Below are 23,900 nucleotides of genomic sequence, written 5' to 3'. Positions count from 1 at the left end.
GTGCCATGGTATCCGCAAACGCCGTGTTTATTTCTGTCGATTTATTGAGTTACAACGCTGCGTAAGAGGAGAAGTATTATACAGGAAATATTTATTTGCTCGCGAAAGTACGCATTAGGTTGGTGCATACGAAATTGTCAAAATATTTGAGGCAGTTTGCGTATGATTAACCAATTAGCTGTTGCGACCTCATTGAAAAACGTGTACATAAAACGTGTCGCGAAAAGTAAGCGACGACGAGTATACTCGTCAAACACAGAGTACGTGTGGCTGTTACAATATAGAATTTAGTTGCAATGAAATGACTATTTTACATTTTAATTTTATTACTGACAAGGCCCGTCGTAATACAAAATATTGCCATTTCTTTATGACGAGTTACTCATTAAAAACAGCTACCTGTTACATAAGTATATGTGTAATCTTTCGACTTAAAACTGAATGACAAAATTTAGAGATAAATTAGATAAGAAATTGATCAAAATTTGAATCTGATATATGGGATTATTCAAGGCGTTTATAGAATCAAAGGAGAATTTGAGATTTGAGAAAGGAGATTATGAGGAAACTTTGCGAATGTAGAGAAAAAAAATATTTAATGACATCGTTGTATTAAATATACGAGTTTCTTATAGTTTACAATGTCAAATAGGATAGTGGTTCTTAATGATTTTAACAATTATTATTCGAATTTACTTGATCCTTCGCAAGTGCTCCATTACGATAGACTTTTTATGGTAAATAACGTAACTGCAGCTTAAAATTAATTTTTTTTTCAAATTCTTGTATCTAATGGAATTTAGCGATTCGTGTAAACACATGACAAGATCAAAACGCGTCATACAATATTTTTGAGATAAAGTACATTTGCACTGAACATTCACTTGTCTGTCAGTATTTGCGAAAATGTGAATTTGTACAAATATTCATAGTGTAATCATTTTATTAGATTTGGTCGGTAAGGGACGAATAAGATGAAATAAAATTACGTTATGAAGATCACATTACGAAAAAAGAACATTCTTGTTTCCATTTTTGCAGTTGCTAATATTTTATTTTACAAAACTTTATAAAAATATTTGCATAAAACAATATAGAAAATTTTTACTTTGCCAGTCTATAAGCTCGATCGATACGTTTGCATTTAGGATAATTTGTAATAATGTATTAATGTGTTTGTTATCAATCGCGAAATATACCGATGGATTAAAATCAAACATTAAGGCGACGATCGATAAAATTATCGTATTATCGATGGATAAGAAATCACAGAAACTTTACGTGATTTATACTTATAGATTTCGCAAATATCATATAGTTTATCTCTAAAGGGGACGCTTCACTAAATTATCGATTGTCTGAACATTAACGACATAAGGTGGTTGCCCATCATGTACCAAACATATAGCGCCATTTCCTTCTTTCTCCATCAATCGGATTATCGCTCTGGCCACGCACTCTGGCCTATGAAAATGAAAGATTAGTACAAATTAATAATTGTTTTTATATAAGTCGCTAAACGTCTAAAAATACCGAAGAACCTTATCTTTCTCGCTTATTATTTTCAGTAAAGAAAAGAATAATCATTATTACGTATTTGCTTCAGAAAATTTCATTAGCAACACGAATACTTTAACGACAGTTGCTTCATGCTTGTTAAAAAATTATTACGTTTAGATTGTTGTGAGTTTAGTTGTATAAATATTTTACATTTCGATTAATAGATTAAACCTACTATATGAGTGTTAAATATTAAATTATTATGATCCTAAGACGGCTATTTCATATTTCCTAAAATACTTACGCTTGGTTACCCGCTGTTCTCAAACACATCAACGCTCTATTAACGTTAATGAAATTTAAATGTGGATTTTCAAAGTTGTACAAGTTTGCGATTAAGGGAGTGTTGGTACGGCCAGGGCACATCAGCATCATACGAACGCCAGTTTCATTGTAACTGAGCTGTATAAAAGAATAGTATATTTTAAGCATATTTTAATGTTTCCTTAATTTAATCGATCGTTGTAATGTCGATATTAATTTTTTAAATATTGTTCAAATTATTTAATTATTTAATAGTATGATAATTATATAATATATCACGCTTTAAGTAACTTTGTGTGCATGTGTGTGTGTGTGTGTGTTTTAAAGCTAGTTTTACCGCTAAACTATTGGTAAGTCCAACGATGGCATGTTTCGTTGCAGCATAAATTGGATAATAAATTACAGGTGCCAGACCAGCCATGGAGGAAATATTTATTATTGTACCACCTTTGCCACCTTTGTGTTTACCCATTAAATCGATGGCCTTTAGCGTCGTACGTACGAGTCCAGTCTGCAATGATTATTAATTAGCGTCGAAACGAATAGTTAATCGAATCACATGGAAATGAAATTAATCGACTCTATTGGGATTAATTACTTGGCTGTTGAAAAATTCATTACAAAAGCAACTAGCTGAGTATTGTATCTATTTTTGCATATACGGTATCTAATATTTACTAGTATGTCTAATTTCCCATGAATGCATAAACATCCACATCTGTAAGTAATAGTTGAATTTATTTATTTACAATTCAAAAAGTATACGACGATATACTTACGAAATTCACATCTATCATGCGTTGCCAATTTTCTCCATTGGTCAAAACTCCTGCGCTATTGATGAGAATATCGAAGCTCCCTAACAATTGCGTGATCTTATCGAAGCTCGCTGTTTAAATTAAATCGATCTATTGATTTTGATATTTTTTTCTAATGAAATAAGCTTCAATTTACTCTTGTTACTTGTCGTATCTTACCATTTACTTGCTCATCCTTTGTGACATCACAGGCGAAAAAATCCACACGGTGTGAACCATGCTGAATGCCCAATGTATCCGCTACGACTCTTCCATTTGAGTCTGGTAAATCCAAAATTGCCACGAACTGAACGAAATTATGAATACAATTTGAATAAAAATTGCCAGATTTTGTATCAGGATATTTTTTTATTTCAGAATTTTCTTCGTTTCGGTAAATTTAATACTTGAACGAAATTAAACAGATCGCGAACGTATCTAACAAATTTAAATTTAAATTTTCATCGTCAACCAAATTTTTACAGTCAACAAAGAATTACCTCAGCCTTGGAAAACAAAAACTGTTCAGCACAGGTGCAACCGATACCGCTTCCTCCTCCAACGATCACTACAATTGCGTGTCTCACATTCATTCTTTCAGCACTCTTTCAATCACTTACTGGGAAAATTCTTAGAAGTAGTATAATTACATATAATCAAACACTGTCGAAAGTTCAAATGATTCTTTTACTCTGAATCGTTTACATTGAAGTTTCCAACACATCCTATTTATAGGTCTAGTACTTGTGTACAGTTTTAGGTATATAAATGACAGTTATACAACATAGACTACTTTCCAGATGAAGAAATATGGATGTGTTGAGATATTTTGAATTGAAATATGTCTACAAGTGATTAGATATGTAAACAAACAAGGGTACTATATATATATCGTAGCTGGAAACGATATAGCGAGGTCGCAAAATTAAAATTTATACGCTTGCTGTTGAAACATCTTAGGGGAGATAAAAAGCTCGAACTTTGTTTAAGCCTGTACGATATTGTCACTCGGAACTATTTCTTTTTCTTAAACAGACAGGTAAATAATTCTTTTTTAACCCTGAGCGTGGCTAGATCGATCGGTATTACCGTTTAAAGTTTAACGTTTCAATTTATGATCTTACTATGTACGTATACAGCTTTCAGCTACATACGTATCTATATACATATATATAAATAGTTCAGTGTTTTTCAACCTTGAATATTTTGGGAGCAATTGAAAATTACTTTTATCGCTAATATCGCCGCGTATCGTAAGAAGATCTCTTTTCTACGCTTACAGACGTTTTGTTATGTAACATTTTTATGTAACACGTTGCTATTCTTCTGATTATCCAAAAGTTACGTTACTTTCAATTTAAGCAAGTTGAACACTTTGATCGTATTCGTTCGACAGCCAAAGTCATAAACATAATTTTTCATATTCTTCAAATTTATATTCAACGTAGACAAATAAATTAAAAACAGTTTTGCATATGTTTCTTTTTTCATTTCATTTGAAGTACGTGTTTATATTATACTTTAGCAGAATTTGCTTGATTATATATCATATAAAGAAGTATCCGAAGGTTTCAAAAACATTGACGACGATCATGATGTACGATCGTTACTATTATTATTATTTTGAAGCGATTATTAATACTCGATGTCATCGAAAAATCGTGTAAATGGCGAAACTGTCGATGATTTTATTGTTCAACATTTGTAAAGCTTTTTCCTATACATATAACCAACGATCGACCTTAGTTTACGAGATATTCGTAACAATGTACTCTCCTTGTACGAAGGTCGTGGAGAAAGTAATACCCGTTTTGAAATAACAAGCGTACAAATACGTTTTGAGAAGATTTCTTGATTTGTAACTTTGGCATACGTAACAAGTTATTTTTCAATACAACCATCGGCTGTACTTGAACATTCATCGTAACGATAATAATACGAGTTTCTCTGTGCTTTCGTCACACGTTTCCGTAGTCAGTTCAGCATACTTTTATTATTATTTTTATTTCGAAATGATATAATGGAAATTATTAACCATACTCTTACGCAATCGTCCAAACCGTTTCTTTTTTGCGAAACATTATCGGTCAAGTTTGACTCTTGAAATTTTGCAAAAAACTGCAATGAATATCATTTGCAACGAGACCTTTTTGAACTCACGTATCGCGTACAATTTTTCTGTCCTGATTGAATTCAATAATTCATCCATCCATAATAATTCAAACATCTATAGCTCTGTCACCGTTAACTGCTGTAAATCGATGATGAGTTCCTTTTGCAAAAATTCTTTCCGCGTTCCAGAAGTATAAAAAGCATTTTCAGTTCGCATCGTCGTTTTAAACGGCTGATACAACGACGATATTCAATATTTAAACAGAAAATTTTGTATGACTCGCGCCAATACGCGAATGAAGCTGGATGACCTTTTGTAAGTGCATTTCGTCGTTTTACATGGCTTCTGGATGTAAACGGGTAGTACTTTTTGGACAACCCTCGTAGTTGTGCGTCTGTGGCAGCGCATAGGTCGGTATTGATTGGTCAAATCCAAATGAAATCTAACTCTTATCTTTCGTCTATAGTACGCGTAAGCGAGGGTTGTGCGAGCTTAAAGCCTCGTGCACAACTGCGTACGCGAGGCTGTAAGAAATTTCTGTTATAACTTAATTAAACACGAATATCATCAACGTATTGGATTTGAATTTAAATTAGTTTTTTTGATCCGGCGGTCTTGCGCCAATCTTGACCCAATCGGAATTCGGATATTGAAAAAAACATTGGAAAAAATGTTCAAAGTGTTGATTCCTATAACGTATTTCAAAATCATCGAAATCGGAGGAGTGGTAACTCTTTTGCAATTTCACACGTGTAAATTATACTACGTATTTGTTAAATTGAACGTTTAAATCCTTCCCTCTGTTGTATGATTTTGAAACCCGCATCTGATCGTAATAAAAAGATTATTCTTTGGTTATTGTTCTTTTTTAATGAAAATCTGAATATCCGATTAGCTTAGAGAAAAAATAAGTATAGGGTAAGATAAAAAATTAGAGAGAAGCGAAGGGGGCAGTTTAAATATCTCCAGATTTCTCAAATTTGTCAAACAATCGAAGGAATATTTTTAACTTAATTATATAAATATATTATTTTCAATTGTTAAAATTACTTACGTTGTTGAAAGAGATCACTTTTTGTCATCATCTTTCCATTTCTTTTTTGCACACATTTGTTTTTGGCTGGGTACGCACACCTTAGGTTCGACGCATGATGGTTCTATCTTCACTGGGCAAGGCTGCTATTGTCATAAAACTTTTTTATTCTTACGAAAAAATATACTTATTAATATGTAACATGATATTAGTAAATAGAGACTCGTCTTTTAATAAGCATAAGTATTAGGTTGTCTAATAAGTTCTTAAGATTATCATCTAAAATCTGTCTAATCATCGATGCATATCTTTCCATTATTTCTTGTACATGCATTAACCATAACATTAACATTCTAATACTAGCAATATAAACATCCGAATGATCTGAAATATTCAATTAATTATAAAAACTCGATATCTGATGATATATGTATTCGTTTTCCTGCACTAGATCATATAATTCTAAGCAATATTCATTCGTACTTCTTGTCGTATGTTTACTGCAGGTAACGATAACATGAATAACGCTCCTATAATACTCATCAAATTGTAACGTCAAACGCATTAAAAGCGAGCTTCTTGAGCAATCAAATGCGTAAGGGAAGAAAAGAAGAAAAAAGAAAAGTAACGTAGATTGAAATAAAAGTTTGAAAGGAGATTGATTTTACTTGTGCCTGATAGACTTTAGGGTCCACTTGTCCACCTTCTTTCTCCGGGAAGTGAATTAATCGAGGAATTTGATGCACACTGATTGCTGGTTCTACGAGCCATGCACTTCCGTTCTTTGCCCACGCTAGTATGTAGCTTAAAGCAGTTCCTATGTGATACTTGCTGCACATAGACGTGTGTTCGTAAACTATTTTATACGTCTATTGATATTTTTATAAGTATAAATAAAACAAAAGATTAGAATAAATAACATAGAATAATATATCTTTCAATTGTAGACTGAATTTTTATTTCATTGCTACAACATAACGACATACGACGATGAAATTTAACTTACGCATGCGGTATACAAATTGGCATTTCGTTCATTATTTTATTTGGGATAGGTTCTGGGAAATCTGGTAATCCAATATTGGAGAAATATTTGGTCGTCGGACAAAGGGCCACAACACGAACATCCTTTTCTTTTCCTTTATAATTTTTCTTTAATGTAGAGTAAAACACATATCATTCAATAATAATAGATACAAGAAGCACAAATAATAGATACAAAGTGAATAGTTTCATTTGTACGATTATATAGGCAATGTAAGATACCGCGAAATCTCTCGTCACTTCTATAGCTGGTTCTTTGTTGCAATAAACCGGGAAGGGATCTTCAGGCCATCCCATGAAACCAAAAATACTCGCGCAATTTATTATTATCCCGTTAGAGCCAGCTTGATCCTTTCCTAAAAGCTCCAGTCCTATTTGAATCGTTTTAGTTGTAGCGTTCTGTAAATTTTTGTGATTAAACTGTTTATCCTTATTGAATATTTTATATTTACGTAAATTCTTTTATGACACACATGTTATGATATAATCTTACAAATTTTATGTTCCAAATATTTAAATACCTTCGTGAACCACTATAGTTAATTTTACTTCTTTTATCTTAATTATTACGAACCTGTTTCGAAGTCGACGTTGGACACTTTAATGGTGGTCGTTCTTTATCGAGATTGTTGAAAAGAATGTGAACCACTTTAAGCTTGCAGAGAGCGTTTGTCAAACCAGCTAAAACGATGATAAAATAAAGTTTGTCGTTATACTCACATTATACGTATTACTCGTTATCGTTGTACTATGTTTTATTTCTTCTTTTATTATTATATTTCATTGTCTTCGTCGATATTAATTTACCTTGAACGTGACAATCACTTTTAATGTCATAATGAACAAACACAGCGCGATTTTTTCCGTAAGAATCGCATAACTTCTTTACTGCAATTTTTCCCTCAATAGGATCATCGTCAGCTACTACGACGATCTGCAATGTTCGAAAATCCGAACGATTAGCTTTGCTCCTCTCTTTGAATTTTGATTATCTTTTCTACCAACGAAATAGACTTGTTTACGAGATAATTTGTCAGCACGTTAATTATATGCTTATACTCGAGGACGTGTTTGTTGATGACTACACTATACTAAACATGATTACTGTATTGCGAATGTTTATGCAAGATTTCATATTAAATGTAGAATCTAATTTAAGATTTAGTAGCTCCACAAATATTATAACGAACATCTTTTATCTCATAACATAAATTTCATCTTCAATCTCAAATTTACTCTTTATGTTTCGAATACATTGATTTATAATCTTTGATTTTTAAGCCAAGATAACAATTTGTCTTAGCAAACAGATCTTACTTATAGAGGCTAGTTTCTGATATATCAACGTAAAATGATTTCAACGAGCCTCTAACATTCTTCTTGAATGAAACCTTTTCCCGAAACATAAGAGGCAGACGGTTCTAGTTTCGAAAATATTCGCAAAAATCTATCGGTACCGCATATCAAATTCTGCCTATAATTGTGCGTCTGTGACAGGGTATGCGTTAGTATTGGTTACGGGTTTTTCTATGATTTATAGCTGGTGATCTACGGCCATGATTGTACTATATGTTCGTGCCGCGGTGTGTCAGTATGTGTAACGATTTAATTTGTATATACAGCGAAACGAGAAGAACGCAACTTCTTCGTAGGCGATGCGGTTGTTTACGAGACGCGTGTCTCGATGGCACGAGCCTGATTACCGATCGCCAATATTACAATTTGCACAATTTACAATAATATTATTTCTTTGGATTGCTGTGAGTCATTCGACAATCGTCGATGATGGTCAAGTTGTACATGTTATTAACAAAAGATAAGAGTTAGGTTTTGATTACGTTATTTTATTTACGCCGTGATCAAGATTAACGCAACTCAAGATTACGGACGATAACTAAAAGAATAATACAATGAATTTTATTTTGTTTTTTATGTACTCAAACTCCAAATAATTTTGTATCAAGGCTATTTCTACCAATACCAGTCAAAGCGACTGGTACTTGTCCAAGTGTAAAAGAGTCTTGCAATCTGTTTATCGAACCACAATTAACCAGTTTCCTCGTTTTGCACAACTTGCCACATGTTTTTCAAATTTTTACTGCGTATCATTCAATATGTTGATATCAGTTATCGAGAAACTTCCGGATGCTAACACTAGAAATACCACACCAGTCAAAATGGCTGGTACTTGTCCAAGTGTAAAATAATCTTGCAATCTATTTATCGAACCCCAATTAACCAGTTTCCTTGTTTTGCACAACTTGCCACATGTTTTTCAAATTTTTACTGCGTATCATTCAATATGCTGATATCAGTTATCGAGAAACTTCCGGATGCTAACACTAGAAATACCACACCAGTCAAAATGACTGTTTCTACAATTTTATAAATTTGTCAACCCTCGTTTAGGGATCATAGTCCCAGATGGATTAATAATACCAAAAATTGTATTACGTAACATGGAATTGCTTCTGTAAGGAAGTAATAAATCGATAAATATAAAAATATTCTATTATTACGTATTTGTTAATGATCAAAATGACTGGTTTTGGTAAAAATATCTTTGTGTTAACTATCGGTAGTTCTAGTGTTAAATAACCGACAACATATTAAAAAATCGTTGAAATCATTTTACGTTGATATGCGAGATTTCGTTGGAAATAGAAAACACTAACGCGCGCTCCTTTACACAGGAGATGATCAGCCGCTGCAAAACCGAAACCTTCAGACCCACCGATCACTATAGCGTTCTTACACGAAGGCTCCAGAATTGGTTTAGGTAATTTCTCGCTAAAATTCCATTAAAATTTCGTTGAAGATATAAACATCAGCATCCGAACAAAATAGCAGTGCTATATAAACGATATCGTTTATTTTAAATAAAGAATAAATAGTACGATGTTAAAAGTATCTTGGCAAAATATTAGTAATTTCATGGAAAATTACCAGATCGGTTTTATTATTTTTGGCCCGTCATCTCCTTTACCCTTTCTGTTCTTCTTTCGATACGCTATTGCAGTTGCGTGAAATTGACACCGTTCGATCTTCCAGAAGCTTCTGAAGTAACAGAAGAAAACGCTTATGATCCAGTGGAGAACTAAGGAAGGACGAAGTATACACTTCGAAGATGATGAAACGAAGGTACGTCGTTATTATTTACGAGGGAAAATATCATATTCAAGTAGTTTACTTTGGACTCTTATTCAAAAGGTTGATGAAAAGCGAGGTTATACATCGTGATTGCATGTTCAAAATTATGTTGAATCTTTCGCCGTAATTCCTACCACAATGCCACCATCGTTAAATAAGACATTAGAGAAAACAGCGAAATTAGTAAAAAAAAAAAAAAAAAACAGAATCAAAAGGGCAAGCGATAAATCTAATACGAGTTGAATGAGACAAGAATTTAAAAACTCAAGTCGAAAGTTGGACAGCTACGTTTCCGATATGTCAAAGTCACGTGCAGTTGTTTGTTTTTCTCTCGATTGACTCGTTAACGGTATATTTCATTTTCCACTGACTATCTATGAATCATTGAATTAAGGAAAACGCAGAGAAAGAAAAAAGAAAAGAAAAAAAGTCGCTAATTAGGAAACGAAATTTATTAGGAAATCGATTTAATTGGAATATTTGACGAGGAAACGAACTTGTTACTTTTACGACTTAATAACTTTAAGGTGTTTAAATTACTCTAATGCTGATACTGGTAATTGAGTTGTTTTGTAAAAAAAAAGCTATGCATTTTATTGGCTAGGCTTGCAACATACATTTCCAGCAAATTATAACAATTTCCACTAGCTATCGATCAAACTGTCGTGTCGATAAAGACCGTGCGATGTTATATTTAAAGGTGCGGCTGATCTTCGATTTTAGATCCTGTGGATCCGCTTCTTGTTTCTCAGATTATACGTAATAATCGTGTAATAATAATAATTTATATAACGATTATAATCTTTCAAAAATTTACCAGCTATTGTATTGCTTTTTATTATCAAAAATTTCAAGAATTTTTCACATAACGGAGAACATCGTAGTAAAAAATAATACGAATATAATATTAATTGCTAAGTACGATGGTGGGGACAGATTCTTAATTCGATTAGAGATAGACGAGGGATAGATTTTCAATTTTCAAGAGAGTATAATCGTTGCGAAGAAAATGTGATCGGGACAAGAGAGATGTTAAGGATGTTCGATGGAAGAATGGACGATTAGCATGTATAATAATTATGATTTTTCGTCGAAGACGTCGAGTTTAGGCCTCGATTTCACTGCATCTAAACCTAAGTTTCTTCGTTTCTTCTTTTACATTGGTCGTCCCCGTGTTTACGAATTTGTATAAAATATTACACGCACGATTATCATTCTGTTCTTGGACAAATCGTTTTAATCGGTTTCTTTCGTGATAATAAATCTATCCTCTCGATCGGTTCAGTCGAAAGTTTGCATAAAGTAGTCGCAAACGAGGGACTCGATCTTACGCGATTATCGATTTTATTTTATAAATGTAGAAAATCGTTAACTTATGGATGGAATGAATTTTGTTCAGTTTCTCAACATTCTCAGTATACATTTATCAATATCGTATTAACGTACTGGACTGGCACATATCGAGTCACGTCTGTTTGCAGACACTTTGATGCGTAATTTATTGTGATCGAGCAATTAGAACGGAGTAGTAGAAAATTTAAAATGTTATTCGATCTTGAAAACTACCATTGATTTCTATTGATATTCGCTCTTACTGTTAGTACATTATACGATTGCTTACGTCCAAGTTACAAATTGGACAGTTTAGTGTGTTTGAGGTAAATTCATTTATTTTAATTTTAAACGGTTAATTATTATTATTATTATTATTATTAATATTATCATTATTATTATTTAGTTCGAGTCGTTTTATCGCTTTTTCTTGCCTTATTACATTACTATAAGCCTAACTTAAAAAACGCTTGTACATTTTGAACATTGAAAATTTTTCAAGTCCAAAGATCAAAACCTTGTTCGATTTTTTTTTTTTTTTTTTTTAATGGCGCAGTTTATGTTACGTATCTTTACACGAAAGGTGTTACATTCCGGGAAAAATTGGTTAATGATAATAATCGTCGATAACATGAAATTTTACTTATTTTACTATTCAAAAAATATCGAACAAAGTTTAGTCTGAAACCTTCACCAGTAAAATATCTAATCGACTTGTGTATCTATTATTAAAAGATCGGAGACAGGTTTCTTCAAAGGGCTTAGGGAAGGTATGATAAAATTCATCGTACACCTCTTTAAATATTACTGCCAACCATTGTACGTGACTATCTAAGCGAAGTCCTTTGATTTTACAATTGTTTATGAAAAATGGTTAGAAACCTGTTGTGCAGAGTCGCGCAGTATAACAAATATGTATAAGTAAAGAGTGTCGAGGATATATTTTACAAAGTATCGAGTCTTATCGGGAACACATGGTAATTGTTAAACAATATAAAATCCAATATGGTGATTCTGATTTTTAATTTTCATCGAAAACGTTGTTCGTTCGACCAACTTTCGATTCACAGCGTATATTTAATTTTTTGTCGACATTTAACTTAACGCGTTGATCGCCAAGGTAGTTCGAGCTGACAGTTCATTCGAAGACAAAGTGAAAAATGTCGGTTTGACGTGTTAGATATACAATTTTAGTTTCATTTTTATATCACGTGATTGTTTACATTTTTAGAAATAGCGCGTTTCTAATGTCTAAAGAAGTTAAGGAGGTACGTAATTTAAAATTTTCATTGCAATTAACAATTTTTGTTGAATTTGCTATCAGCTTGTTAGAACCATTAATTTTCAGGTATTCGTAAAAATTGTTTCAAAAAGCGAACTACTAACTAGGATAGACGTGCCACGATTATTCAATTAAATTATAGCATTCAACTATAGTGTCACAATTTAAAGTACAACTGTTCCAATTCATAAAAACTATACAAATCTGAGAACTATTAATTAAATGATGAAAGGAAGCGAAGATTTTCATCGTTAAACGATCGAATAATTAATAATCTTGTGTTTTAAATCGATTTTCTCAAACAGTTGATGTTTCTCTAGTTACGTCATTCGTCTGAAATGAACTAGAATTCTATCGTAGGAATGATGAATATCAAACATATATCATTTGTTGCAACTCGACGACACAAATGGGAGTATTCTCCCTTTTCACGTGTTGTTATAGAAAGAACGATTCGTATAAAATGTATAAACTTATTTTTCTTAAACTGCTTACATCGTTATTTTTCAATCACGTGGTTGTTGTAACGAATGAACATAAGGTAACATCCGAGGTCCTCGATTTCTATGTAACGTGTATAAATAACATGGCGATAAACGCGTTAATGAAAAACTTACAGCAGTGCATGACTTCTCGATTTATAGATCATCATTTGCCTCCTTCGAGTAACATTGCGACGTGCCATTATTGAAGAATTTCCTGTGAATTTCCATCGAGTACACTCTCGAAGGAAAATAGGAACGGACACTCGAGAAAATCCCGTTAAATTATCATATTATAAGTAAAACGAACGTTATTCCTTCTAAATGTAACACGAAAGGATAACAACGCACAAAGAAACTTTCTCATCGTACTAATTGCCTTCCGTAATCTTTGGCAATAAAAATGATGCAACCTTACACCTAAACGCGTGTTCATTATCCCGCGTAGCATTTCACGCTTCCTCGATGATCGATCCTTAGGTCGTTAACTCGAATTTCCGATAAAATTTGAATTGCAAATAAATTTTAGCTTGTGGATACCAGGAATATTCTGGAATATTTGCTTTTCCTTTTCTCTTTTTTTTTTTCGCGTATTTGTAGCGATGATGAGAGACGATGAGAGGTTTTGTATGTGGTACGGCACAGCTATTTGAATTCAAGCGAGTAAATTCACGCGAATTACGACAGTTAGGATCTTAGTTTTTCGGGAATGTGATCTCATGAGGAGGTTGGTCCTTCTCCACCAGCCAGACGCTTCCACTTTTGCCTGTGTTTAGGATCTGGATCAGCGCTTTAGCTACGTGCTCTGATCTGCAACATATTAGATCGTTTAGTGAATCTTATAATTTTTGTTTAAGGTCTGTCAATATATGTATATATTCACGTGTAAAATATTCAAAATAAAATATCCGCTATAACTATTTATAGGTCCGACAAATTTCTACACAGAGAATTCCTATCCAGTTCTGTTGTATAAAGATATGGAACGTGATAAAAATCTACAGTCTGTTAACGATCTTTCGAAGCGAATATGAATTATTCATTGAATAGCTGTAAATATCTCAACATATTTATTTTTAACTAGTCACGAGTAAACTTTTGTTTCCATGTATAAAATTAAGTTCGCGTATGTAAGACAACAGATGTGTAAGCATTTTAATAAATATTTTAATATCTGCTATCCCTAGAAATAATTTCCTTAGTTCATTAAATCCGGATAGCTATAAGGCTACCTTTTATTTTTTCTAAACGATAAAAACGATATTTCTTTTTATTCTTAAAATTGCATCGGTCCATAAATATTTTAATTATTCAAATAATTGACAGAATGCAGAATGGAGACATAACTTCTGTCGAAAATATAAAACAACAAAAACGTGGCAGTATCCTATAAACGTTAGAATAAAACGAAATCTGAAAATTAACCGTTACTATTATATTTTATATTTGGAAGCTTGTTGAAATATTCCATTGAAATTGTGGGATAAAGCAGCGCTACAGAGGAAATCTGTGGTGCTTTTACGACCGAGATTTTAAAAATGTTATGTCTGAGCCAACTACCAGTGTTTCTAATAGCATTGAACGCTGTTCAAAGGGATAAACGAATTAATAAGAAAAGGAAGGAAATAATTTGTTATTACAGTTTATCGACAATTATAGTCAAATAATAAGAGTTCGTGTATAACATCGATCGTATATGTATTTATAAAACTGTAACAGCCATTTCCGCGTAATTTCACTTTTCCGCTATACTGTAACATCTATAGATACGTGGACATATCGTAATACAGAATATTAAGCACAGAATAAATACACAATAAAATCAAATTAAAAATTGTTTGCGATTTAATGAATTTAATCTAATGTTTGATTAGAAATTTTAAACAAAATAACTTGATAATTAAAAGCTAGATGATGATATAAGAAGCTATAAGGAGATTATGTAATATCTTGGAATATATATAATATGGAAGTATTATTACCTTTGAGGAACTGAACTGGCGACATCACGAAGCCAAGCGTCTACGTATCGAGCCCAGAGCAATTGTTTACTGACATCTCCTAATAATTTGCTATCTGTCGCGCTTGGGCATAATGCCATCACCTTCACGCCGGTTAAGTCCACGTGGTATTGGTGCTATGGCAAACGACAACAATATCAAACTGATTCCCACGATTTCCAATCTTGTAAGTTAGATCAAAGATAAATGACGATTTTTATACGGAAAATCTATACCAAGTATGTAAATATGAAACCGGAATTTTTGTATAGAAAATACACGTTTATTGTATGAAAATGATTAAAAATATTTTATTCGAAGTATTGCCCATCGCTAGCTATACATTTTTCCCACCTGTCTGGCAATTGGTGGATGCCACGCCAAAAAAACTGTCGCTCTTTTGAGGCAAACCAGTCATCGAGCCATTTTCGTACATTTTCGTAAGAAGTGAAGTGCTGGTCGGAAAGTGCGTGTCCCATCGATGCAAATAAATAGTAATCGGACGGAGCCAAGTCTGGTGAGTAAGCCGCGTGCGAAAGTATTTCCCAACTGAACGCTTCGATCGTTTTCTTGACCGGTTTTGCTGTATGCGATGGTGCATTATCACGAAGCAAAATTGCTTTGTGTTGCCTTTTTTGATATTCTGGTCGTTTTTCACGCAAAGCTCGATTCAAATCGATCATTTGTTGTCGATAGCGCTCAGTATTAACGGTTTCGCCAGGTTTTAACAGCTCGGTGGTCTTTTTCGGTGGTCTTCCACGTTCTTCGTTCCTCGCGTCAAAATTGCCACTTCTGAATTTTTTAAACCACTCGAAGCACTGTGATTTACCAAGAGCATGCTCACCGTAAGCTTCGACAAGCATTCGATGCGATTCTGCAGCAGTTTTCTTCAAATGGTAACAGAAAATCAATGCTGTCCGCAAATCGTAGTTTCCAGGCACAAAATTTGACATGTTCAACGCTATTACAAACTATGCTGTTGTATGAAACTTGTATTGTTCTGAGTCGAAAATGTTTGTGAGATGTCAACAAAGACTTTTGGCATCAATGACGCAGTTTAGTGATAACCTCATTATCAGCTAGGGCCATCTATATGCAAATTCCGGTTTCATACTTACAGACCTGATATACTGGATATTTTTGAACAAGTATCTTGGAGATTTTGCTTGAAACTTTCTGTAAAAAAGGGTTCGAATTGTTCGAAAGGTATCGTAAAATAAGAACATAAATACATCGATCGATTTTTATCCCTGTGATATCAAACTTTATAGATTTAGATAAAAATGAATCATGATGTTCGTGTAAAAAAAAAGGAAGTCCTGAATTGTAAAATAGATACGATATACATGTGTATGTATAATTCTATGCTTTTTGATAAATTGGATACAATGTAATTTATGACATTCGCGTACAGAAGTGTCCTAAATTAAACAAACGTAATGTCTCTCGAGGGAATCTCGTGTAATGCACATGCATATGTAGAGATAAGTACGTATCTATAAATATAAACTACATGTTACTAGAAGATTATTTATCTCTCGTACTTTTTCCATAATAACTTTCTACGATCATCTTTTTAGCTCATGATTTATTTAACGCGTAAACCACGAATGCAATTTTATTATTAATCATCGTCAAAGTTGATTTACCCCAAACGCTCTGGTGAAGTTGACGATTGCCGCCTTGGTGGCAGAGTAAATTGGAACACTCGCATAAGGGTTGATGCTGACGTTGCTTCCAATATTAACCACTATTCCACCCTGGCCACCCCTGTCCGTTCCCATAAATCGCTGAGCGAGCAAAGTTCCGCGGATCACGCCATTCTGCAATAATTTCAACAAAGACCTCGTGCAGATAAAAGAGAAAAATCAGGAGGAAAAGAAAAGAGCGTGGAGAAAGTTTAGGAAGGTGTTGAATATTAAATACTCACAACGTTGATGTCCACTTCCAGTTCCCAAAATCGATCGTTCATTATTCCAGCGTTATTAACAACGATATCGATGTGACCGAACGTCGCGAACGTTGTTTGAAACGATTCTGCGAATTAAAATTAGTACGTTACTCTGACGTAAATTAAATAACTATGTAAATTTAATTGCGATGGAATTCTGTAGATTGAAATTAATCAAGTATAATAAATCAAGTGCACACGTGTGTATGTAGATTGAATGTTTAAGATTATACTTTGCATTATGAATATTGAATATTAATGTCAAATTTTACAGAGTTTAATTTTATTCAGTGTAAATGGAACTTGGATCATTAGAGTATAATTATATTTCTATAAATAAGTTACACGCGTATTGATAGGTAGAAAATAAACGTATGATTTCCAATTTAACAATCGATAAATTAGATAGATTTTTCTCATTATACTCTGAAAATTTCAATTAATATTGTAATAGGAAAATATTAATTCAGAGTCTTTTACCCTCGAATTGCGAATAGTCTGTGACGTCGCATTGACAGAAGATCACACGGTCTTTCCCATGTTCTGTAGACAAAGTGTCTGCTAATTTTTCACCCTCTTCTGAGTTTATATCGCATATAGACACCTATATATAGAAAAATATAATATCTATTAGAATAGAATAGAATTTTATTTAATAATGTTTTACACGTAATGCGTGGCAAAACGAGACATTATTGCTAGTAACATGACGTATTACTATTCCGTAGAAGTCGGTCAGAAGCCAAGATAAAACTTCACTGGAGAGCGATCTAAATATACGCGAGATAATTTTTAGCATAAGGCGTCGAAACATTCATGGAACGGTATACATACTAAGTCAAGGTTACATCCTTAAGGAGGTTTCGCGAAATATAAGTATAAACTCTGCTGGTTCTCCTTAGCCCTCTATTAATATGAATTTTTTATAGGTACTACGTGCTATGGGGTAAACCCATATCGCTACTTCCCTTAATGAAAACAGCACTGTAAAAATTTTATTGCTACTTCACGCTATCATGACTGAAAATACGAAGATCCATTCTCGATACTTTCATTTCTCCTTTTCTTTCTTTTTCTTTTTTTTTTTTTTTGCTGTTTAAAAATTTTTCATTTTAGGATTACGAAGTGCATTTTATATTTTTGAATCGTATTTCGGAAAAATCGTGATATATTTTAAGGTAGCTCGGATAAATAAAATCGGAAGAGGAATTTAAAATTTGTTTAAATAGATAGACAAAATTACATACTTTTGGTATTTGTGAAATTTAATAAAAGCCTGCAAGAAACTGTTTCGTAGATATCAAACACGATAACTTTTTAAATTAAACGGAAGCTATGGAAATTTTTCTCTCGCGCTAGTTTTACATTGAATATTTTCCTTTTTCTCTTTTTTTTTTTACTCACCATCGCGCCTTCGTTTAATAATTCCACGGCGCAAGATTTACCGATACCGGAAGCGGCGCCCGTCACCAGGGCAACTCGCCCTTTTACGTCCATCTTCTACAGGCCCTTGTCAATTATCCGTCTGTAAATGAAAAAACACGATACCTATATCGTTCTTGAATAAAAATAAACGTTTCGTTCTTTCAGAAATTATTTGAGAAATATTTACAATAGTTGTTTAACGATAGCGAATATAAATTGACAGTAATAATTATCATGTAAAATATTGTATACCGTTTTATTTCACAAAATGTATTTTATCGAGAGAAGTTTCAATACACCTCATTAGCTAAATAAAAACATTTACACGGATCAATAGTAATTCTTTTCAATCGATAGAGATCAAACTTCTAACACGTAACATGTTGTTCGAAACGTTCACAGCAAAATGTAAGGCAAATACGACAATGTGTTTTTTCAGAACTTTTTACACATTTTTTATACATAGCTATTATCTCTTTAGAATTTATAAAATTTTTATGAAATACTAAAATTGTATGCATCGACGTAACAGCAATAATCTATAAACTGTTAATAATTTCTATAAACTGTACAAATCGTTCAAGTACTTTTACGTATTATTGTGCATCAACTATCGAAGAACGCTTCTAACTTTCTGAAGAATTTAACATTTTGCAAATCAGTTTCAAAGGAATCAATTTGAAAGGGCTGAAGTCAATCCGACGCGTCGGTTTCATCTTGAATCCGTTTTGAAAAGCACGTGCAAACGACTTCTGGTCTGCCGCGACGTGTGATCGGCCACACGGGTGAAATCGAATTTTACCGTCTCGTTATAACCATTTCGTACTCGACTTCCCGACGATGGGGATGCTCGTTCGGAAATAAAGGCGCCTGACTCACCGAATCCGCTTCCAACGAGTCGTTTACCACACGCTCCGACTGCCAGACTCCCGCCATGCTATGTCTATTAACTATGAACTGAGAAATTCATGAGAAACTACATCGTTCAAGATGAACAGTCGTGTAATTTCAGTTTTTCAAGCAATTTTAAGTATTTTAAAAAATGAATACATACAGCATTTACTATTCTTAATGGAGAAACTTGAAATCTGAATTTTTCTTAAATGGGCTAACAATCGTAGTAGTGTACGCGAAGATTTTGAAAATTTGTATTTGGGTAGTTCGGTTGTCAAAGTATCATTTTTTTACTTTTATTGTTAATTGGGTTGTCGCTTTGTTGCGATACTTTCCCGCGATTCGAAAATGTGTAACGTATTTTTCACAACAATAAAGGGAAGATACTATTTCATGGAAAATAGCAATAGACTGACTCGAACCATGATAATTTTTAGGGCTTTACATTTTAATAGTAAAGGGATTTGAAATCGTTTTTAAATTGCTAATATTTTCGATTGGGAAATTTAACGGATGATATTTTAGGGAATTGGAAAATACGACTTTGTATCTTAGATTCTTAAAACTTTTACTTATGTGGCAATTTCAAGTTTTGCAGGCATATTTTAACAGTAAGGTGAGTAAATAGTAAATAGTAAAGAGTTAATAGTAAATAGTAAAGTTTGAAACGTATTTGTAACGGTAAAAGTATAATTTGTGACAGATTTGATAAGTTTTCACTATACATTTCAACAGTGATATCTAAAAACTTTTAATTAATATTGGACACTGATTGGAAAATGTTTAAACATGCCAGCTTTACAATTTTTAGATAACTATAACACACAATATAGTAGTGTTTATTTAGCGTGTATAATAGTGTTTATTATCTATCTAAGCTTCGAATTGGAGATTTTACTGAGAGTTTACGAGGAAAATATATGGTAAATTCGGTAAAATGATGGTAGTTTTAATGATTCTTTTAAATACTTGAAATTTAGCATGGTTGAAATGTGATTATTCTACTGTTCCCCGTGAATCATAGATTTTATCTTCTTTCAGTAATTTACATAATGGGAATACATTCTGTTAACTATAGTTTGGCCAGGCAAAGTTCCGTTATGGTCACGTAACACGAAAATTCGTCTTTTAGACATTGTAAAAACACACAAAAACGATGCAGCTCGTACTCTATCACCTTCTGTAACTTTAAAAAATTGCTGAAACGCAAAAGTGATTATAAAAAAGGGATTTGCGTTTATAAATAACTAAACAGAAAGAGACTTAAAATGTTCATGCAATTTCATATATATTTATAAACACGAATAAAGAAATTAATAATTAAAGAACCGAATTAGAAATCTGTCTCAACCATAATATATTACGATAAGCAGCTGTATCGCTTAAGATATTTTATACATTTCCCTGTATGGAAAATCAGACTGTTTCGATGTTGAGAAAATATCACATATTACATATAAACCAAACTACAAACTTTCCAAAATTTTCCATTTCGTATCAAATGGAATTCATAATATCAATTGCGATAAAACCAACAAACACAAATTTCGAAAAGAAGAATACGAATGCCAACGATCTCGAGCAAGAATAAACTATCAAATACCTACATGCAATATGAAAGTCGAGGAAACTTTCTCTCGCAAACCGCGATCCGGGATCGTGAAATAAAAAATTCACCGCGTTCTCTCGAAACCTCCACCTGACTTTCTACCACGCGCCAAATAAAAGGAAGAACAAAGGGGGCAAGAAAACGTGTAACACAAAATAAACACGCAAAGCAGAAGATACCAGCAGCGAGTTGTGAAAACAGAACGTGAGAGAAAGAGAGAGAACGTGCAGCAAGAGGAATTTCACGCGGGCAAAGTAGAGGATTTCAAACGCGCCCCCATACTGTCTGATTCAAGCCTCTTCTCGCGACAGTGAAACAGCATCACGCAGCTTCGTTTAATATTGCAGACGACGTGACACGAGGTACGAGGCAGCTCGTGTGTCTGGCAGCCGTAGATAAACCTACGAACACGTTCCGGCCAGAGAGCATCAAAAAGGGCCGATCTAAAAAATTCACGACGAGCTCGATCGCTCGATATCCGGCTGGAGAACCGCCGCCCGTCACAGTTTACCACGCACCTCTTCTCCACTTTCACCTACGCTGCCTCCTCGAAAACACTCGACCACCATTAACCCTCCGTGTTTCTACCGTCTTTTCATCCATAGTGCATGTACATTATTGTCCGCAAGTAGTTGCACGATTCCAAGTCCTTGCAGATACATCGAAATGGTTCTGGAAATTCGCGATACCGTTCAGATCAGAGGGACTCTATAGCACGAAATAATAAGACGGAAAGCAAGAATACTGAAACTATATTGGAGGCTTCGTTCCCGAGGAAATTCAATTTGGAAGTTTATCAGGCATACGTGAATTTGTCTAATCTCGATCAGACAGCAATAGACGGGAGATTATTTTACGTGTGAAAATAAGTGGGAAACGTAACGTACAGCTTCATTCGTTCAACGCTCTCTTTTCTGTGTTCAGATGTTATATATTTGTACGAATGTTTCTGATAAAGCGATCAGTGTTGAAATATTATCGCGAGCCATCGTACGCTTAGTATTCCTTGGTCTTTCTTTTTTTACGTTCTTAGTCCGTGATCTTTTCTCGGAGAAGACAAGCGGTCCTCTGGGGACAAAATTTCCCGTCTGTGCGAGTGGCAAAGAATGGCAAAGAATCCAGTTCACGGGCATCGAGTGGTCCCGAGACAGTAGCCTCGAATATTCTTCTATTTTTTAAGGATACTGTGACACTGAAACTTCTCTGTTGGTGAGGTGAAATAAGAGACGTCGATGGAGTTCGGTTTTATGGGACTTTCGGTCAGAATGGTTGATGCGAGAAAAGTTACAACCTTCTTCGATGCTTTTTCGGTGCTTTATAAATTGTTTGAGAAATTTGTTAGGTTTAGAGTAGAAATAAAAATTGAAGAAAATCACTCGTCAAAACATAACAAAATTATGATATATCGTATACTTCTTTATTTAATAGTATTCATCCAGTACTGGTTATATCTAATTACACTTGGTATTTGTTTTTACTAGGAGAATCAAACGAAACTGGATAATTTGAGAAAAACGTATTTTAAGTTATTTTCGAGATATGTAATAAGAAATATGGAGGTACTTGTTTTATTATATTATATTATTTTATAACGATGATTTAACGCTTTAATGAACGAGGTACTAGAAAGATTAATCTTTGTATTCTAACAACGTTAGATAAGATAAAAAGAAAGAAAAAAGATCTGTATCCGCAGAACATAGATAATATTTCAATTTTCAGCAAACAAGTTCACTTTCGCATTTTAAATTCAAATTGTAAATTTATTATAACTTGGGAATACTTTTTACGCTATCCAAAGAAAATAAAATCAACCAACGTGATACATCTTCGAAATAATGTTCATGTAACTCGTTATCCGTAAACACGTCGCGGGATAACTCTTAAAACTCACTGTGAAGACATTTCCTTCAAATTTTTACTCGCCTTTCGGCACTAAGCGGATTTATCTTAGCAGTCCCTACTTATCTATCCTCTTCAATTTTTATACACGCTTATAATTTCGTACTTCTAACGCACGATTCTTTTGGGAATTCTAGGTTTTTAAATACTTCAAAACTTTTCACACGGTCTCCTTCTTTTCATACGTAATCGTCGCTCGTAAAATTTTTGCATCTTTCACGTTGTGAACTTTTCGTAGCTCGCTAAAATCCCGTAGAATCTTCATTCCCGGCTCTCATTCTTCATTCACTCTCTCTATTTTCATAAAATGCCAAGTGAAACCGCTACAATTCTACCTTCGAAATCTCAAAATCCCAAATCCGTCGAATTCGAAGCGAAGCAAATTCACCAAGAATCAGGACCAAGCACCTTTAAAGTGGTTTCTTCGAATACCATCGCGATTCTACCCTGAAAATCGCAATCAACAAGCAAGGCTCGTTTACGTTGCTTCGAAATCTACCTGGTATCCTCTGGTAAGACCCAACATTCTCGTGAAATCGAAAACGAAAAAATCACCACGATTCTGCCCCCGAAATCGAAACCTGAAATCCACCAGCCAGAATTCAAAGCGAAACAGATTCACCAAGAAGCGTGTGACAAGCACTCTTCCTTCCAAATCCACCCCTTTTGAAACTTCTATCCCTTCCTTTTTATTTTCCCTCCGTAACGAGAAGCGTAAAAAAAACTCCCCCGCACTATCCACCCAGGTACCTTGCACTTGTGATGATCCTTCCTTCGACGAATCAGCCGTCCCGCAACAGGCAGACCGCGTCGAAAGCGAAACGACCGGTCGAACGACGGCGACGGGGTGCTTTCTGAGGTGTGTGTGTGTGTCTATGTATGTGTATATATGTGTGCGTGGATGCGCGCGTGTCTCTCGCGAGCTGCTTTCCTCGACAAGGTGTGGTTGACGGCCGCGGACGCACTGGCTGCTCCGTCGCCTTTCACTGCCTCCCCGTGAACGCACACACCCCACAGTGCCTCGATATTGATTGGCGGCGGTCGCGTGCCACGTGACTTTTA

General features: G+C 34.0%; 3 protein-coding genes across 3 annotated transcripts in view; all 3 read right to left on the bottom strand.

Annotated features, from left to right (window-relative positions):
* Nucleotides 1–594: 594 nt before the first annotated feature.
* LOC138178761 (15-hydroxyprostaglandin dehydrogenase [NAD(+)]-like) overlaps nt 595–23,900 on the bottom strand; it is a 154,549-nt gene continuing 131,243 nt past the window's right edge. Inside the window, exons 2-7 of the mRNA XM_069110979.1 lie at nt 3,122–3,301; nt 2,802–2,928; nt 2,604–2,713; nt 2,162–2,335; nt 1,805–1,962; nt 595–1,464 (exon numbers count right to left, since the gene is read on the bottom strand). Of these exons, the coding sequence (XP_068967080.1) occupies nt 1,326–1,464; nt 1,805–1,962; nt 2,162–2,335; nt 2,604–2,713; nt 2,802–2,928; nt 3,122–3,214 (801 nt within the window). The 5' untranslated portion in view covers nt 3,215–3,301 and the 3' untranslated portion in view covers nt 595–1,325. The remainder of the gene's footprint in view (nt 1,465–1,804; nt 1,963–2,161; nt 2,336–2,603; nt 2,714–2,801; nt 2,929–3,121; nt 3,302–23,900) is intronic.
* The window catches only part of LOC138178765 (alcohol dehydrogenase 2), a 319,787-nt gene continuing 301,300 nt past the window's right edge, over nt 5,414–23,900 (bottom strand). Inside the window, exons 2-10 of the mRNA XM_069110985.1 lie at nt 10,002–12,926; nt 9,758–9,868; nt 9,487–9,601; nt 7,619–7,745; nt 7,386–7,492; nt 7,034–7,210; nt 6,774–6,919; nt 6,436–6,598; nt 5,414–5,910 (exon numbers count right to left, since the gene is read on the bottom strand). Coding sequence (XP_068967086.1) covers nt 5,803–5,910; nt 6,436–6,598; nt 6,774–6,919; nt 7,034–7,210; nt 7,386–7,492; nt 7,619–7,745; nt 9,487–9,601; nt 9,758–9,868; nt 10,002–10,057 — 1,110 coding nt within the window. The 5' untranslated portion in view covers nt 10,058–12,926 and the 3' untranslated portion in view covers nt 5,414–5,802. The remainder of the gene's footprint in view (nt 5,911–6,435; nt 6,599–6,773; nt 6,920–7,033; nt 7,211–7,385; nt 7,493–7,618; nt 7,746–9,486; nt 9,602–9,757; nt 9,869–10,001; nt 12,927–23,900) is intronic.
* Nucleotides 13,651–23,785, bottom strand: LOC138178762 (15-hydroxyprostaglandin dehydrogenase [NAD(+)]). Its single transcript, XM_069110980.1, has 7 exons — nt 23,589–23,785; nt 18,413–18,533; nt 17,489–17,612; nt 16,988–17,094; nt 16,707–16,880; nt 15,040–15,194; nt 13,651–13,867 (listed from the first exon to the last, which is right to left on the bottom strand). The coding sequence occupies exons 2-7, from the start codon at nt 18,503–18,505 to the stop codon at nt 13,753–13,755; spliced, it is 768 nt and encodes a 255-aa protein (XP_068967081.1). The 5' UTR covers nt 18,506–18,533; nt 23,589–23,785; the 3' UTR covers nt 13,651–13,752.

Source organism: Bombus flavifrons, chromosome 4 (assembly GCF_040668555.2).
Source record: "Bombus flavifrons isolate JBK064 chromosome 4, iyBomFlav1_principal, whole genome shotgun sequence".
NCBI lineage: Eukaryota > Metazoa > Arthropoda > Insecta > Hymenoptera > Apidae > Bombus > Bombus flavifrons.
Note: the sequence above shows the minus strand (reverse complement) of the source record. Positions and strands in the feature narration are given on the sequence as shown.

Bases quoted from the DNA above. Each gene is read 5' to 3' on its own strand.
- LOC138178762 (XM_069110980.1), bottom strand. From the start codon at position 18,505: ATGGACGTAAAAGGGCGAGTTGCCCTGGTGACGGGCGCCGCTTCCGGT. The intron at 15,195-16,706 runs GTAAATCAACTT...CGTTTGCCATAG, and splicing joins ACTTCACCAGAGCGTTTGGG to CACCAATACCACGTGGACTT. The intron at 13,868-15,039 runs GTAATAATACTT...AATATGTTGCAG, and splicing joins GCCAGTTCAGTTCCTCAAAG to ATCAGAGCACGTAGCTAAAG.